The 17,352-nt window shown below is 54.8% G+C and overlaps 3 protein-coding genes across 3 annotated transcripts; all 3 read left to right on the forward strand.

Annotated features, from left to right (window-relative positions):
• Positions 1-752: 752 nt before the first annotated feature.
• On the forward strand, positions 753-2,289 carry J4E87_009546 (uncharacterized protein; the record flags this gene model as incomplete). Its single annotated transcript, XM_049381122.1, has 4 exons — positions 753-757; positions 782-1,245; positions 1,296-1,435; positions 1,483-2,289. 4 exons carry the CDS (start codon positions 753-755, stop codon positions 2,287-2,289), a joined length of 1,416 nt encoding a protein of 471 aa, XP_049229148.1.
• Positions 2,290-3,784: 1,495 nt separating this feature from the next.
• On the forward strand, positions 3,785-5,726 carry J4E87_009547 (uncharacterized protein; the record flags this gene model as incomplete). The annotated part of the gene is made up of 4 exons (XM_049381123.1): positions 3,785-3,857; positions 3,907-3,976; positions 4,024-4,244; positions 4,294-5,726. 4 exons carry the CDS (start codon positions 3,785-3,787, stop codon positions 5,724-5,726), a joined length of 1,797 nt encoding a protein of 598 aa, XP_049229149.1.
• An 897-nt stretch (positions 5,727-6,623) lies between these two features.
• J4E87_009548 (uncharacterized protein) lies at positions 6,624-7,710 on the forward strand (the record flags this gene model as incomplete). Its single annotated transcript, XM_049381124.1, has 2 exons — positions 6,624-7,604; positions 7,666-7,710. The coding sequence occupies 2 exons, from the start codon at positions 6,624-6,626 to the stop codon at positions 7,708-7,710; spliced, it is 1,026 nt and encodes a 341-aa protein (XP_049229150.1).
• Positions 7,711-17,352: the final 9,642 nt, after the last annotated feature.

A 17,352-nucleotide genomic window follows, 5' to 3' on the forward strand; every position in this document is an offset into this window, starting at 1 on the left:
CCGCCCCCGCCACTCTTCAGTTTGCTTGCGGTGAGACGCGCAGTTTCGTGTGTCTGCATAGCCGTTCGTCTACATAAACCGCAGTGTCAGTGTGGTGGGCTTCAGACGCTTTGACAGCGACGCTGCCTGCACATCGTGGTCCCTTTTTGTCGACTAGCGCCTAGGACGATCCGCCCAAGGCCGAATCCGCTCTAGCGCCCCTACGACTTTCTGGGCAACTACGCGCAACGAGGAAAGAAGTACCTGCAGACTCTCCAACACCACGCCCTCCATCACCGCCATCCCCTGCCCTGCCCTCTCGCGCGTCTATATCTATCTCAGGTACGTACTCCCGCTTTGCACGATTCCCTTTCGCCCCGTGCAGCCCGCGCATTCCCGCTGCAGGTCCTTCTCACCGCTCCACTCCCCTTTTCTCCTGCTCCGACGTGGCCAGCGTGACTGCCAGACCGACAATTTCTGGCGCGCCCTTCTTTCACCCTTTACCTTGACGCTGCTGCCACGACGCCCGCTCAACCTCGCAACTGACATCGCCATCTTCAGTAGTGCATCCGCTGCATTGACCTACGCGCGGCCCCTCGACGACTCGACCTGACGCTTCACCAACGCCATCTCTGCTGCGTCCTCGCCCGACGCCTGATTTGCATCATCCTTACAGGCTCTCACCCTCACTTGGTGCGCACCGTCCCGTCTCTTGCTCATCGGGCCTGCAGTGCCTTGCCGCTTTCCGTCACGCGCATCCCGCCGACCGGAGAATGGAGTTGGACACGATTCTGAACCAGAGATTAACAGCATCCCTAGGAAACGGAGCGCTCACCATGCAACACGCAATGCAGCCCCAGCACTTCGGTGCGCCCCCGAGCTACCTCAATGGCGGCCACATCAAGTCGGAGAACGGCTCGGAGCGTGGCGTGTCGCCGCACCCGTCAGACTCGTCGCGCTACTCGTCGCAACAACCGCAGCAGCAACTCCCCTCGTACCCTTCGATTCCCCAACAGCACATGAACGGCCTGCGCTACCCCTCGCCCTCGCAAATGCAGGCGCCCATGCCCATGCTCAACAACAGTAATTACATTCCCAACCCGCCAGAGCACGCGTACGCGCAGCAACAGCAGCAGATGGCGGACGCGCAGGTCCAACACCAACACAACGGTGGGCGCCCCGCGTCGGACACGGGTCCACCTAAGGCCTTCGCGTGCTCGACCTGTGGTAAAGGCTTCGCGCGACGCAGTGACCTCGCACGTCATGGTAAGAAGCTTTGGCCCCAACATCAAAAGCAGAGCACTGACAGCATGCAGAACGTATCCACAGCGGTATCCGCCCTCACGTGTGCGACTACCCCAACTGCGGCAAGCAGTTCATTCAGCGCTCCGCCCTCACGGTTCACCAACGTGTCCACACTGGCGAGAAGCCTCACATGTGCGAGCGATGTGGAAAGGTACGAAAATTCTGTTCTGCACTGCATTCACAACTAACATCGAAAAGCCTTTCAGTGACTCCAGTTCGCTGGCCCGCCATCGTCGCATCCACTCCGGCAAGCGCCCATACAAGTGCCCTTACGCCGACTGCCAGAAGACTTTTACGCGTCGCACTACCTTGACGCGTCACCAGAACCACCACACCGGCACTGTCGAAGAGGCCGCTGCCGCCACTGCTGCTGCGCTCGCATCGCGTGCCTCTGCCTCGAGCAGGACCGGTCGCTCCGACGGTGGTGACTACTCCGAGACAGCATCGCCGCTTGGCACTCCTTCGCCCAATGACCGCAATCTCTCTCTTTCACCCGCACAGGGAATGCCTCCTGGTGGCATGCCTGGCCTTCACCGCCAGGGCTCCGACTACGCCTACATGGGCGGTATGAACGTCCCTCCTCACATGCGTCATGAGATGCCCCAGCCCAGCCCTCGTGCCTCCCCTGCGCTCACAGCTCAGTCATACACATCCAACGTGAGCGGCTCTCGCCCAGCGATCACCTCTCACCCGACCGCCTACGGCCCACCGCCGATTCTTGAGCCTCCTGCGTCTGCAAACCACAACCAGTCCGGAGGCACCACCAGCGCCAACGGCAGCCCTCACATGTCCGCCATGGGCTGGCAATCACCGGGCCAACAGGCTCTCCCCTCCCCTGGTGCCCAAGACAATGGCTACGTTTACCCCGAGCCCCAATACCAGGCACAAAACGGAATGTACTACCAGCAAAACAACATCCGTCGTCCCAACAGCACTGAGCCGGACCACTACAATCCCAACCACCGCGAGATGGGCAACGGAATGTGGGCTCCTGCTGTCCAATAGAGTTGCGGCCCTGGCGCAGTTCTCCCACAGATCCTGGAAGATACATCCGACGTAACGCTTGAGCAAGCTCCACCGCGGCGTCACGGTTAATCTTCCCCACTGTAAAACTAATACATGCGATCACGCCAACCTAGGGAAAAACTGAACAGCCTGGAGCCTACGTTGACTTTGGGTCGCCTGCTTTGCAAAGTTTTGGGTCAATATAGTCTGCAGACCTGTTCAGTTTTTCCCTGGTATGAGGTGCGATCCTTTGGTGTTCTCGGCAGGCAGGACCTATACCCTGTTCCACAAAATTTTCTTACTGGCATCCCTATGGGCTAGCGGGTCATTGAGCGCGTTAGTTTTCCTGTTTCTTTCGACTTGCCCATATCTGTTTGTTGCAAGTCTTCCCATCTCCGGGTCGTGGTTATCTGGCGGCGGTTTTTCCATGGGTTTTCGTCCATCCCTCTCTCCATCGGGAGCTCGAGACGGGATGGCAGGCGTTGGGCGTGCCTCATACACACCAAGACGGGCAAGGGCGTCCGGGCTTGTTCCGTTTTGTCTTGTTTTTCATATGCACCGGTAAACCTCTCTAGACTGGTATTTAATGAAGGACTTATATCCGCCTCTTAGACTACACCACTATTCTGCGCAAGCGGAGCCAAAAATTTAAATCTCTATAATACACTCATTCCACGGTATGCAAGTGAGATGCGTAATATGTGAAAAGCTATGCCATTTCCATTATGGTAGGTACAGAGATGTTGTGCTCCTGTCGTGCATGGCAGGAACGTGAAAGAGCTCGGCTGTACCTGAATACCCTGAAGGTGTTCGCAGAACTTTGAATTGGCGATAAAGTTCGACAACAATACATGCTTGAGGGTGCATCCCAGTTAAGCGTACAAGTTGCTCGAGACGAGCGCCTTCGTATCCTGTGTGCTGCCCTACAGTCGCCTCATTGGGCTCAGCGCATTGCGAGCATTACCCGTTGCATCCAAGATCTGCCCAGGCGACAAGAGAAGCCTCGTCAGCTCATTCGCAATAGTTGCGTGCTGCTCGCACAGTTGTTTCACGACAGAGAAGGATATCCAAGTATCTAGCACGAGTGAATGCCACAATATCAAGACCAATGTCCATGTTGGACCTCAAGTGAAGGTGCTGGTGGTGCCCGGCATTGACGTCGTCGCCGCGCTTTGACCCTCGAATTCGGTCGCTCGGCCCTGTCCTATGCAGGCGGTCATCGCACCAGCCTCGCATTACGTCTATCCACGTCTCTCCTGCATGTCCATTTTACCCCAGCTTGCCACAACCCACGCTGCCATATCTCGCTACTCTCACCATCGCTGGGCAATCAATTCCGACGACAAACCGCGCTGTTGATTGCTTGCGCCCGTCTACTTAGTGGCACGTCATCCGCCCAGCGCTATACCTCAGCCACTCCTCTGGCGACCCTTCCCTCCCGACAGCTCCGACCCAACGACACCGCACACTGTGAGACGGAAATTACGTCGCGACCATGAGTAAAATCGCGAGATCGGTCAAGAACGTGACCAAGGGGTACAGCCAGGTCGAGGTCAAGGTCCGCAATGGTATGGAGTGCCCCAGGAGCTGCATGCAAGGCGTAGCTGACCATCGCAGCGACCAGCAACGACCCATGGGGCCCCGTCGGGTCTGACATGGCCGAGATCGCCCAAATCACCTTCAATAGGTACGACGAGTGCGAAGGCTACGCGAGCCATGCTGACCGCTACCCAGCTCGACCGACTTCTATCAGGTCATGGACATGCTCGACAAGCGCCTGAACGACCGCGGCAAGAACTGGCGTCACGTCCTCAAGTCGCTGAAGGTGCTCGACTACTGTCTGCACGAGGGCTCCGAGCTCGTCGTGACATGGGCGCGCAAGAACATCTACATCATCAAGACACTGCGCGAGTTCCAGCACACCGATGAAGACGGTCGCGACGTCGGCCAGAACGGTAAGCGCGTCCTGCTTTGCGCATTCGTGCCTTACTAAGACAATCGCAGTTCGAATGGCAGCTAAAGAGCTGACTTCGCTCATCCTCGACGAAGAGCGCCTGCGCGCCGAGCGAGCCGACAGGAAATCGTGGAAGTCGCGGGTCACGGGCATCGAAGAGTACCCCGGTGGCGGCCACCACGGTCCAGATGGCGGGGAGAGAGCCACGCGCCCGCGCAACGGCGAACAGCGTCGCAACCGCAGAACAGAAGAAGAAGATCTCGAGCTGAGACTCGCGCTCGAGGCAAGCAAGAACGAGGCAGAGGAGGAGAAGAAGCGCCGCGAACGTGGGGCCAGAGTCGAAGACACCGACGATGACTTGGAAAAGGCCATCAAGCTGAGCAAGGAGGAGGAGGAGCTGCGCCGGAAGGAACTCGAGCAGACCAACGCCGACCTACTTTTCGGCGAGACCACCGCACAGCCGAACGCCTACCAGCCCACGGGCAACAACCAGGGGTACCAGCAGCAGGGCCAAGTGGATTGGTTCGGCAACCTGATGGACCAGAACCAGCAGCAGCCTCAGAACACTGGCTTCCTCAACAATGCATACTCGCAGCCCACGGGCATGCAGCCTCAGCAGACTGGCTTCCAGAATGGTTTCGGCGGCTACGGTGGCTTCCAACAGCAGCCCCAAATGCCACAACCTACCGGCTTTGATCAGTTCGGCGCTCAGCAGCAACAGCAGCAATACATGCAGCCCCAACACACGATCCAACCTCAGCAAACCTCGTTCAACAACAACCCGTATGGTCAGTTTGGAGGTGGAGGCTTTGGTGACATGGGCCAGCAGCAACAGCAACAACCACAGCAAGATCAGAATGCACTCCAGCCTGGCAGTCATAACCCGTGGGCAAGCAACCAGACTCAAGAGTCGCTCAAACCGCAGCCCACTGGCTCCAACAACCCATTCGCTCAGTCCTTCAACCGACCGCAGCCCACTCAGACCTTCACGCAACCGACGTTGAACTCGTTGAGCGAACAGAAGACCCAGACTCAGTTCAACAACACCTCGTTTAACCCACCGGTATCCTTCTCTCCTGCACCGGCAGCGCAACCACAGCAGCAGCAGCCACAGGCGCCACAAAAAGAGATGGACCCGACCGCTGCCAGACTCAATGCGCTTCTTGCAACAGGCGAAGGTCAGGACACTTTCGGCAACGTCGGAAACATGCGTATCCCAGCTCAGCACACTGCTCCTGGAACATTCGTCAACTCGGCTGGCGCGGGCTTGAACCGGGTCAACGCCAACGCTACCGGTAACAACCCGTTCTTGAACTCGCAGTTCACCGGCATGCCGCAGCAAAACCGCATGATGCCTGCGGCAACTGGCCCAGCGAGCAACTTCGGCGCCAACCCTTACGGCAGCGCGAATCCATTCGGTGCTCAGCCTCAGCAGCAGCAGCAACCCCGTCAGCCTGGTGCCAACAACCTAATAGACTTATAGTGTGCTGGTCCAGATGGTAAAGCTTGCGCTTCGGGTCATTCTTCGATGCTGAAGCGTGGCACTCAGGTCTGCCCCAGATCCCCTCTCCCTCAGAGGCCCAAACCCGCATTCACGAATGGCAAGGCAGAGAGTAGCTTGGACGAGGCTGGTGGGAACGCGTGGTCATTTTGATTCCCTTATTATTATTTCCCCCGACCACTGCGGTTTGCATAGAGGCGAGCGACGAGCGCAACGAGTCAGTGGTGGCTAGTGTAGATAGCTTGATGAGACTATTCAACCCATGATGGTGCAGCTCGTCTGTGGTGCCGCGCAAATGTCTAGATTGAGACTGGAATCATTAATCCCTATTCTCTTTTCACGCTCCTCTCCGTGAAGTGAAAACTTGGAAGCTGTTGTAGAATTAACACGACCTCATTGGGCTGTGTATGCCCAGAACGAGACTGTAACGGCCATCTTCTATTGTCCGTTTACGCCCTCTCACCGTGAATCGCGAAGCTATTGTAGAATAGGCACACGTGACGCAATCTTCATGCGCACTGACGTTTGCTGGGCCCACAGCCGTTCTACACGCTATCCAACCCCGCAATCATTCACCTCCGCGTCGAGTCCACCTGCACCTTGCCGTGTCGCGAACTCCCTTGCCGGCTATTGTTTGCGCCGCTTTGGTTTATTGCCATTGTATTCACTTTTGACGCTTCTCTCAGCCCAGCTATTATCGAATGCCGCGCACCTGTTAGCATTGTCTAGACCTCACGCTTGGCCAGCAGACTTCACGCTACTGTACTTGGCGACTTCGACGCGTCACGGCCAGCCAGCCATCGTTTGATATACAGACAAAACAAATACGATTACTAGTATCGCCATCTTTAGGACATATCGTTCTACCCAAAAGCCTACATGACTTCAGAAGACGAGGCAATGCGCCGACGAACACGCCCGGTGTCCGCCATGAGCGGCCGAAAGCGTGCCATTCAAGAGGAGGAAGTGGAAGCGCATGCGCCAGAGCCGAAGAAGCTTCGTACTCGTGGCCCAGTTGAGAGCGATGTGGTCGGCAGCAAGCCTCAAGCTGCCGTGGTATCAAGCTCGCGAGCCCGCAGTGGTCTTCTCACGCCAGAACCCAGCACCTTGACCGAATCGCAACTCGAGCCTCCAGCCGACACCTCAGAGACGTCCGAGACTGCAACGGCAAACTTCTTCCCCTTCATGAAGCTTCCCGCCGAACTGCGCATCCACATCTACCACATGGCGCTCGTGCGCGAAGAGCCGCTCCTCCTGCATGCCGACCGCGCGCCCGAGAAACCCGAAGACGGCGACGACCTTCTCGCAGCACCGCGTCGAAACAACCTCTACGCCCCCTACATGCCCCGTCACGAACTGCCCGGCCCCGGCTACGCCTTCCATCGACCCAGACAGGGTCCCGAGCGCATCCCGCTAGACGACCCCATCGTTCCCGAGATCCTGCGGCTGAACAAGTTGATATACCGAGAGGCGCGTCAAGTCCTGTACAGCGACAACGTCTTCACCCTCAGCCTCACAAGCGGCATCCACACCCTCTCCACACTACACCAGCGCTCGCGCAGCCTCATCAAACACGTCGTCCTCACCATACCCTCCCACCACGATATCCTCGACGGCTTCGCCGACCTCGTCCGCCTGGGCCTGCGCTACTGCTGGGGTCTCAAGACCTTCAAAATCATCCTCCAAGCCAGCCTACCAGACGACGGACGGGTGACGGGCGCAACAAGCGTATACGCCAACGCATTCCACATACTTCGATGGCTGCCACGCGGTTGCAACGTCGGTCTCGAAGGCAACGTGAGCGATACCGTCAAGCGCGTTGTCGCCGAAGAAGGCAGATTACAGGCTGTACTTGATGAGGTGAGAGAGAATCTGAAACAACGTGATGATGTGAGGATGTTGGGAGCTGACAGTGTTGCAGGCGAGTTATCTCAAGAGACAGCATCAGATGCCGGAGAGGCATTAGTGGTGTCGATGTGGTGGCTCTGTGTTGTGTTTTTTTGAAGAGCGTGATCTGAGATGTTCTTGGGTGTAACGCTGTTGATGATGTGATGGGAAGTTGGCCTTTTTGCTGGCTTTGAGCCTTCGCGCAACGGCATGTTGTCGCGTCTTGCGTCGTTGCCAGTAAAGAGACTTTACGCTGGGTTGCAGTGTTGATGATACGATGAAAGGTTGCGCTTTACCGGTTGCCGGCTAAGAGCGACGTTATGTTGTCGCGTTTTGCGTCGTTGTCAGCGGGGAGACTGCGCCCTGGGTTGCCATTTTGATCACAAAGGGGAAAGAGGCTTTTGCGAGCTGGACTAGAGACCCGTGTTGTCTCGTCTTGCTCAATTATCAGCAGCAGCGTACACATCGAGTGTGTTGTTTTGAGTATGTGTTATCGTGTCTTACTTTGTCTGGACTGCAGGGAGCCCTCACCTCGAGCAAAACACCTTCCTCTCACAGTCACATACCTGTCTTCCGTCTCATTGCTCGCGATACGTAGCGAACATTCATGTCTCAACGACACGCGATTGACCACAGGAAGACTTCCATGGACAGCTCGAACCAAGAACATGCCCCTGTTATGAACCAATAACGTATTCCCTTCTTCGTGGAGGCGCGAATGCGCTCTCAGCTTCTTCTTGGCAAGTCACGTAAAGTCACCTGTCATTGCAAAAGTCTGCACAGTAACGTGACAGACCAACCCTTGGAAATCTATAAATTGAAGATGCTTCTCAGCCGAGATGTCCTGATTGGGTGGGTGCGATTTGGAGTTCGGAAGTCGCGACCTCGGGCGTGGCTCGTATGCCTCGTGTCACCACGGTATCAAGGGAGGAGCGCCACATTCAATGCTGTAATTTTATCGTAAGTTATGAATGATGCACAGCTCGCCCCTTTCCCTTCGAAAAGGCGGCGTGAGATTCTTTGTCTCGCGACTGCTTACGCAGCACCTTAGCTCCTACCACTATTGGCTAGTAGCTTACAGTGTTGACACGCCACAGGTACAGTACCATCTCAGCTCAACATTCGAGTGTGCTACCTAGCGAAGTACCTGGTAATCCCCTCGTCATCGCACGCCTGAGATCGCACGCGCTGCTAGACCTAGGTTTGTTTGGGCTTGCCAGCGGAAGTTGTGGCGGTGACGCGTCAAACGCGCCAGCGAGACATCACAAAGCTATGAGAACCGTCTGGAAAGACAGAATACGGGATCTTATCTCCAGAGCGGGGGCTGAAGCGCGCGTCCGAGTTATAACCACCTCCTGTTCTAGGTGCGCGGGTGAGGGACAGCGCAACATACCATCAACACTGCTCGGCACAAAGGCGTCCAACTTCTGTTGGAAAGACTCAGCTAAAACGAAGCTTCTCAGATGATTCAGCTTCTTCGGAGAGTGATGGTGCAGGCGGTGGGGATTAGGTGGATATATCTACCGCCTGCTCCGCCTGCTCTCGTGCATCTTAGCATCCACCATACATACGTCAGATCGGATCGCGGTTCCGAGATGATTCAGCTCTTTGTAAAACGCAAACTCCATGGCTATCTTGTCCGTTCAGTATGCCCAATGCGGAAACAAGTAATCTTGGGATTTAGTGACCAAGCGGCTCTCAATCCGCATCTGTCGCACAGCATTACCGGCAGCTATGACTAAGTCCTCGAAATGAATACCCTTTGGATTTGGCATCTCGGATGACCATATCCTAATGCCGTGCGGCGAAGTTGAGGCCATGGTTGACGGCAGCATAGTGGTGAAGTGCGTTACTTGCCTCCGCCGCCCGTTGGGGCTGTTGCTATTCTTGTTGTGTTTAATCAGCAGTGCCCAGGAAAAGCACGGCAGCGGAAGCCGTCGCCTGGCTCTACCTAGCCAACGTCGATGTAGGGTCTAGGCTAAGCTCTCTTTACGGCTTGGATGTAACCCTGCCGTCTTGCAATTAGGAACTGATCAGCGGCTCAAAAGCAAGCCTTCGCCAACGCTTTCGGGCAATATCCATCCCATCGTTCTGGTTACCGAACACACTAGCTGGCGCCATGAACTCTCCTCCCACTACTCTATCGTCACAGTCTCTTTCTACACCCGATGCGCGACCAAAACGAGCGGCAGTGAGCGAAGAGCCTGGGAAGAAGCCTAAGAAGCCCAACAGCGAGATACGAAAGCAACAGAACAGGATAGCTTCACGTAACTATCGTACGTGAGCCCACGGGTCGTCGCTTGTGGTGACCACAACTAATGACATTCGGTATAGGAGAGAAGCGCAAACGGAAGCTCCAATACCTCCAGCAGTTGATCAGGGACGACTCAGAGGGCCGTCAGGAGTCAGAACCTTCGCCTGAGCAGCACGAAGTGTACCCGCGCTCTCTGTCTGCGGACTACGACATTGTGGGCCCGAGTTCGTCGCCCTACCAGATGTCGTCAAACCGTGTCTTCGGCGCAAGCAGTGCAGTTGCAAACGAAGCCATACTGGCAGCTACCGTCGCATCCCTTGATCCCCATCATCTCGCAGTGGACCAAGCGTATCCTTCTTACCCGCCTCATTGGAACACGCACATCTACTCTCCGTCTCCACCAGCGAGCATACCCTGGAACATGCCGCCAGCGTGGATGTCGAGTTTAGACTACTCTGCGCAGGCAGTTGCGACCACCCGCCCCTCTATGTACCGATACCACACCCACCCAGCACGGCCATCGTTTCAGCACCCGCATGCGCCATCACCGTCACATTTCCAACGCGACTTCTCATCGAACACGGATGTCTACGGCTATGGCGCAGAGTATGCATCACACAGCCAAGCGCCTGGCAACCCCAACGTGAGTCTGCCTACCTCGTGCTCGTACTCGCCGTATAATCAGGGCCGGCGGACTGCTCCACATTGAGGTTCGAGATCCTCTTCCCCCGTTTTTTGCCGTATGGCTTGGGTGGAGACAGCAAGTAAGCTGACGTGACCAACGCCTAGCAGTACGCGCTTGTATGCGATCCTTCGAGCTACGAAAGGCTGGTCTACATCTGAACGTCTATAACGCATCGATTTCAGTCCGCGATGGCTCGCTTGATGCGAATAATGCAGGCAAAACCGTGCCAGAACGTTTTCCTCCGTCGCAGTCAACGCGAAGTCTCTTCCCCGATCAAAGATAACGCGCGTCACCACTGAACCGGCAAACTACCACGCACAGAAAATGACCACGACGATACAATCGACTTTCAGCCGTCTCCAAAATTCGCTTCAAACGAAGTATCTTACTCCATCGGGCTATTGTTCACGCGCGGAAGCCGCGAAACAGCTTACGCCAAGGCTACTGCCACGCTGGTAGCACCACACCACGATATCTGAGACATATGGCCACGCGGTCTTGCGTTACTTGTTGGTATAGGCGTGAGATGGATGAGATGGATTAGAGGGAGGGGTATCTTGACTGTATTGAAACATGTTGGGGCAAGTTGGAATGAGCTTTTGGAGGTGACGACGACGTGGACGACCTTCGTTGAAAGACGTAGTAAGATTGAGTTGGAAGGAAGGCTGTCATCTTGAAGCGTGCATTGTTGCGGCTGAGAGACCAACGAAGAGTCTGGCAAAGTACGGAGTAGAGTACATGTTTGGGGGCGGACTGGCGTGACGTCAGCTGACCGGTCACGCTTTTGATCGGTACTTCAGTACCTATTGAACTGGAGCAGAGAGGGGAGATACTCCCATGCGCAAACATTATAACTGCGAGTGTAAATGGCCAAAAGTCAGATGACTATCGATGTGCATTTGCTGTTCTGTCTGATCGCGGGTGTGAAATGCCTAGTCCGCTTTCGGCTAAGCCTGGATGGGCTGTGCACCAGCGTCATCAGCTGCACCCGTCGAGGCTTCCTTCATCTGCCTCCGCGCACGCACGACAAAATTGACGCACGACACGCCATTCCACAGGTCTTCAGAGGAGTGGCGCTCAGTGTCGTCGCCATTTTCTCAGGTATTCCTGTCTTCCGGAGACGGCCTAACAGCTAGGCTGCGGCAGCTAGCTCTCGCTGTGTGCGTGTTAACTTCGCGTAGTAACTGAAGCACTGTTGCTGCTGTTGAGGCAATATTCCCATATATGCATGACGACTACTGTGGAACTATAGCTTACCCAGGCTTTTACATGCGGCGATGTCTTCCATAAACGAGCTTTCAGATGCGGAGATGTCTTCCAGCGACGAATCTTCAGGCTCGGAGCTGGTACCTTTGGAACGGTCAGATATGGAGGTGTCTCCGCGAAGCCGTTCAGAGTTGTTGTAAGGTGATTGAAACGCCTTGATAACGCATACTAATCTTGGGCAGGTCTCTCGCCAGGAGACTTTATCCAAACAAAAGTGAAAAGAACATTATCTCAAGATCGAACAAGCTTGCTCTGGTGCCCGACAGAGTGTATACTTTATACGAATTGAGTTGTAGCGTATGCCATCAAGGCACGATTGAAAACAACTTTCACTTTATCTTTGCGGAGTGGCTGAACGCAGACTGCGACTTGTGTGGAATCCTACGCAAATGTCAGCAGTATTTTGCAAGAGACGCGAAGTCGCTGAAGTTGAGTTCCCTTGAGCAGACCGACATCCAGATATGCTACAGCAGTCATCCAAACGCTGTTTGTGAAGACATTCATGTCCAATTGTACTCAAAAGGTTTGTCCTTGAACTTTATTCGAAGGACTGGCTGATATAAGCGACAGAGCCAGAGGCTCATGTGAGTCCTTTCAGATACGCGAAAGATGTTTGCGAGTCTGTGAACTTGATAGCCTCGACGAGTGTCATGAAGGAGTGGATCGATCGTTGCGACAATACCCATCAGCATGCTCCACCAAAACACGAGTCTAGGCCTACACGCTTGATTGAAATTGGTGGCCAGGACGGGAGAATTTATCGACTCTGCTCACCAAAACATTCTGTAAAATTTGCCGCACTTTCCTACCGCTGGGGATCAGGCAAGCAGTCCGAGACGACGAAGGAGAACGTTGGCGAGAGGTCCAAGAAGCTGATGACATCTGAGTTCCCAAAGACTCTCCAAGACGCCATTCAGGTTGCTGGAGGACTCGGTTTGGAGTACATTTGGATTGATCGGATTTGCATTACCCAGGACGACGATGAAGAGTGGGCGAAAGAGGCATCACTTATGGCAGACATTTACGCAAACGCGTATGTCGTCTTGTCTGCCACAGCGACTGAAGACTCCAAGGATGGGTTTTTGCACGAAAGATTGGAGCCCCTGGTCATGGTATACGCACGAAATGGCCAACAGGGCCGTGAAGTGCGTGCAAGACTCATTGAAAGCCACGAATGTCGTCGCGATATAGGAAAGAACAGTTACACGTTATTCCGACGGGGTTGGTGCATGCAAGAGAGATTTCTGGCTCGTCGCATAGTCCATTTCCTGCCAGATGAGATCCTTTTTGAGTGCGAGCGTGAGCGAGAATGCGAGTGTGGCGCGGCCAGTAAGGAAGAGATGACGCGGCGCGCTGGCAGAGGATACAGGATGTTTGCAAAACTGCGAGCTGCCCCAGAGATGACAGAAAGTTTTGCGTTTGAATGGATGGAGATAGTGCAAGACTACAGCAAGATGGAACTAACCTACGGACAAGACTCACTACCCGCGCTTTCCGGAGTGGCATCATGCATGGAACACTTGATACCCGGGGAGTATATCGCAGGACTCTGGGAACATCGCGTCGTGTGTCAACTGGGGTGGTATGTTAACACAAGTCCCGCTACAAGACGTTGGAAACACCCCGAGGATGTTGATATTTTGGGCCCTACGTTCTCATGGAGCTCACACGTGCACGGCATAGGGTTTGATGACCCTCTTGAGGATGCACGATATATATGTACCTTGGAAAGTTTCCAAGTCCAGCCAGACACATCCAATCCTTACGGACCAGTTCTGCATGCATCCCTTTGCCTCAGCGGCTGGATAGTACCTGGAGATCACATGATAATGCGTTTACCGGCGTATGGGATTAATGGCAATAAGAGGGTGGCCTTGGTGTTGCTCGATTCGGGATTCAGCTTCAACACTTTTGAACCATACCCGCACGTTGATAGTGGTTTAACCTATGAGGGGTTGCAAAATAAGATCGCATGGAAGTCGGTGGTGTGTTTCGGTTTACACAAGGTGTCTGAAGAAGATGGCGATCTTGACGCACTTTTACTGCAGCCCACAGATAATGGGGAGAGGGAGTACGTAAGGATTGGGTTAGTTTCTGGGTTGGATAGCTGTTGGTTTGATGAACACGCGGTAGCAAGCACGGTTACTCTAGTCTAGCTAGATAATTGGCGATGGCATTGCCCAGAGAATACAACGCGTCCCAACTGCACTTATCAACGTGCTCTTCCGTCCCTTCTTCGCCGATGATCACCATTTCGCGGTCCACGCGGTGGGTCCCTTTGCGGTATCTCACCACTAGACCACCTACCCTGCTCATCTCTCAAGTCGACCCAGCGTTCATCCAAACCCTTAGCCACAGCCTTGTCCCTGCGTTCTTTACCCGCCACTTTGTCCGTCACGCCATCCTGCACCAACAACTGCATACCTAACCCCTCCTCAGTACCTTGTTCATACATGCCCAGATTTAGTGCGCCTCCATCCGAATTGTACGAAGCGCGAACGTCGACTACACCAGCACTGTGACGGACAAGAGAGTGGGAGAGCATGGGATCTGGGTGGGTATCCGCGACGCCATGGAATGTAAGACTCTCGACAACGCCTTCGAGGCCGGCGTAAAGGTTCTGTGAGGTAGATGATGGGATCGAGAGGCTGTACACGGGTGAATCTCCTCGCAAGCGGGAGTAGTCGGTGCGATACGCCGTGCGTGACGGAATGGTGCGGGGAGTCAGGTAGAGATTCCAGCCGCCACTCACTATTGGAACCTGGCTCTTCAGCCCATCAACGATGGTGTTGGTGGCTGAGTCTCGTGACAATGCTTTGTTTGTTGGCTTGGTCTTTTTGTCAGATAGTGAGATGGCGTGGTACGAGTGCGAGCCTGATAAACGCAGGTCAAACACTTTGATCATGCTGTGTAGAGCTACACCTGCTACGAAGCGTTCTCGCCCTTGTGCGGCAAGAGAGTATACTGCCGAATCGTTTGTTGGATCCCAGAAGGTCTGTTCGAAGCCGCGCGGTGAGCGCATGTCATGCAGCCTAACGATACCATCGTAGCCGCCGGACAGGAAAGTGTGGCCTGCTTCCGATGCGCCCGGTGATGTGCTGGGTAATGGGAGTATAGAATAAACCGCCGTGTGATTTGAATGCGCCAGGCTCTCGCTGGCCACGTTGAAGCGACGCAAAGGCTCTGATACAAAGCCTTCGGGCCCAATGTGGTAGACCTCGATAGGTTCGGCGTGGGGACCCCATCCAACGGCGACAGCATCATCGCTTATAAACTCGCATGACCATATTTTACGTTGTGGTTTTCCGTCTAATACGGCCTTTGCTGCGGAAGAGGGCTTAACTGCTTGATCCGAAAAGTTGTGACGATCGATAGGGTAAATCGCTAGCGATGTATCCGAAAGTGCGGTGGCTAACAAGGGCGTGCTCGAAGACGATATCGAAAGATTAGCGATGGCGCGTTTTCTGGTTTCATCAAAGACATCAGGACGGTCAGTGTTGTAGTGTTGCAGCCGCGTCTCTGCAAAATCAGGGCTGGCGCTGAGTAGCGATAGCTGGCCTGATGCCGTCCCAAAGACGATGTCTTCGGAAGCTAAATCCCGTTGATGCGGACGGAGCAACTTCAAGTTGACGATGTCGTCGCGACCTTCAGAACTGTCTGGGATCTTATACGTGAACCACGTATTTAAGTGTCTGAACGCGTCATACCTCCACGTCTGGTCAGGCGCCTGGCCGAGCCCCTCTTCGCGTTGTCTGATCTTCTCGATGTTCGCACCCGTCTCTTTCGTACGCATCACAATCTGCGTGCCTGCAGACCACGCCAATACTTCTTTTCTTTCTCCCCACGATCCATATATCTCTTCATAGCTGTCAATGCTAGGCTGATAGCCCATTGTCTGGCCCTGTGGACCCCTCCATCTTTCGGCTCGCCAGGTATTCATGCTCATCGTCTTCTCTGTTGGCTCTAAGTATCTCGCGATCAGACCTCTTCGGTCCCAGTTTCGGCATAGTGTTGTCACGCCGTGTACGGCGTTGTAGGCATCCGCGTCCAGACCGCTCAGGCCAAAGCGGCCTCTAAGCAAAGCTTTCCATCCATCAAGCTTTGCGAACTCGCTCAACCGGCGGCTTGCCAGAGAGAGGTAAAGTAAATCGCGCGGTCGTTCAAGATGGGTCGTTATCAAGGAGAGAATCTCATTCGGCAGCGTGTCGATAGTCGCCATGCTGCAGTCGCCTCCCTTAGCTTTTGCTCACGGCTTCGACGACTAATACTGTAATGTTGATATTTGAAGTGTCAGGTTTAGTAGAACAATTGCAAAGTCGGCATGGTGGCGTTTATAGGGCTCATGTTTGCTGGGAGGAAAAGTGAATGCCTAGGTGTCTCATCGGACGATGACGACAGAGTTCTCGCTTGGTGGCGTTTGCACTAGCCACATGTGAGCCGAAAGGTCTGGGGAGTCATCGATCATGGCGACAACAAGGCCACTTTGTGACTCTTCTGCGTATACTGCACGCCTAATTCGGACGACATCAGCTCAACCCAAAGCGGTTGTGCAGTCAGGAGACGATATCGTTTTGTACCTGACATTGAACTGCGCCGCTCGGCATCCGCGCCCCAAATTAGCCGGCGTCCCTCATTAGGGACCGCCACACCACCCGCTGGCCGCGTTTCCCCTGGCATCAAAACGCGCTATCGCACCGTTGAGATCACGGCTGCGACTGATGGCTCGTTCTCGTGACGAGGCCGAGCCGTTGTTGTTGGAATCCCGCACTGGCAGCACGCCCTGTTGATCGCGGTGCAACTCTCGCCAGACAGCCCCATCGCGCCCCAAGCTCGCGGTATCTTCTCGGGTCCTGGGCCCACGGCCATCCCTATAAGCAAGCCATCCACCTCCGCGGATCTGGCGCTGATGACTTCCTTGTTGTGCTCTGTCTTGTGACAATCATCCGCAAGTGCCAACCTTAATCCTGGTTGTTTCTGACTAAATGCGCGGGGTCTCGCGAGCGTTGCCGTCAGTCGCAACAATTCCTGACAGTCAGACACTTGTTCAGCAATCCGGCGCCGCCCAATCGATCCACGACATTTGTTTTGCTGCGACGCGACGCGACGCTATCGCGCCATGGCGGACGATGAGAAAAGGGTGTTCGCCTTAATTAGCGCCATCGGCACCATTCGCGATCAGCTGCGACAGAACATCGACGGCTTGCGACATATCCACAATCGTTGGAGAGATAGCGATGGCTCTTCCATCAACCTCATCGCGCAACTAACAGCATTGAAGTCTAGTCTCGGTAACATCCTGGACTGGCTCAATTATGCTATTAGCGACCTCCATCCACAACTGGTATCCGACTTGGACGTACTAGCGCATTCTTGTGGGCTGCTGGTACGCCATGTAGATGCCCTGAATGCGCGTCTGGACTACCGGGACCATGGTGCTGTCGATGTCGCTTCCAAATTTAAATACAGCGTCGCTAGTAGATCTATGGAGCGATTGCAGCAGGTTGCGCAACGACAGA

This window comes from Alternaria ethzedia (genome assembly GCF_023757985.1).
Source record: "Alternaria ethzedia strain BMP 0044 chromosome Unknown scaffold_36, whole genome shotgun sequence".
NCBI lineage: Eukaryota > Fungi > Ascomycota > Dothideomycetes > Pleosporales > Pleosporaceae > Alternaria > Alternaria ethzedia.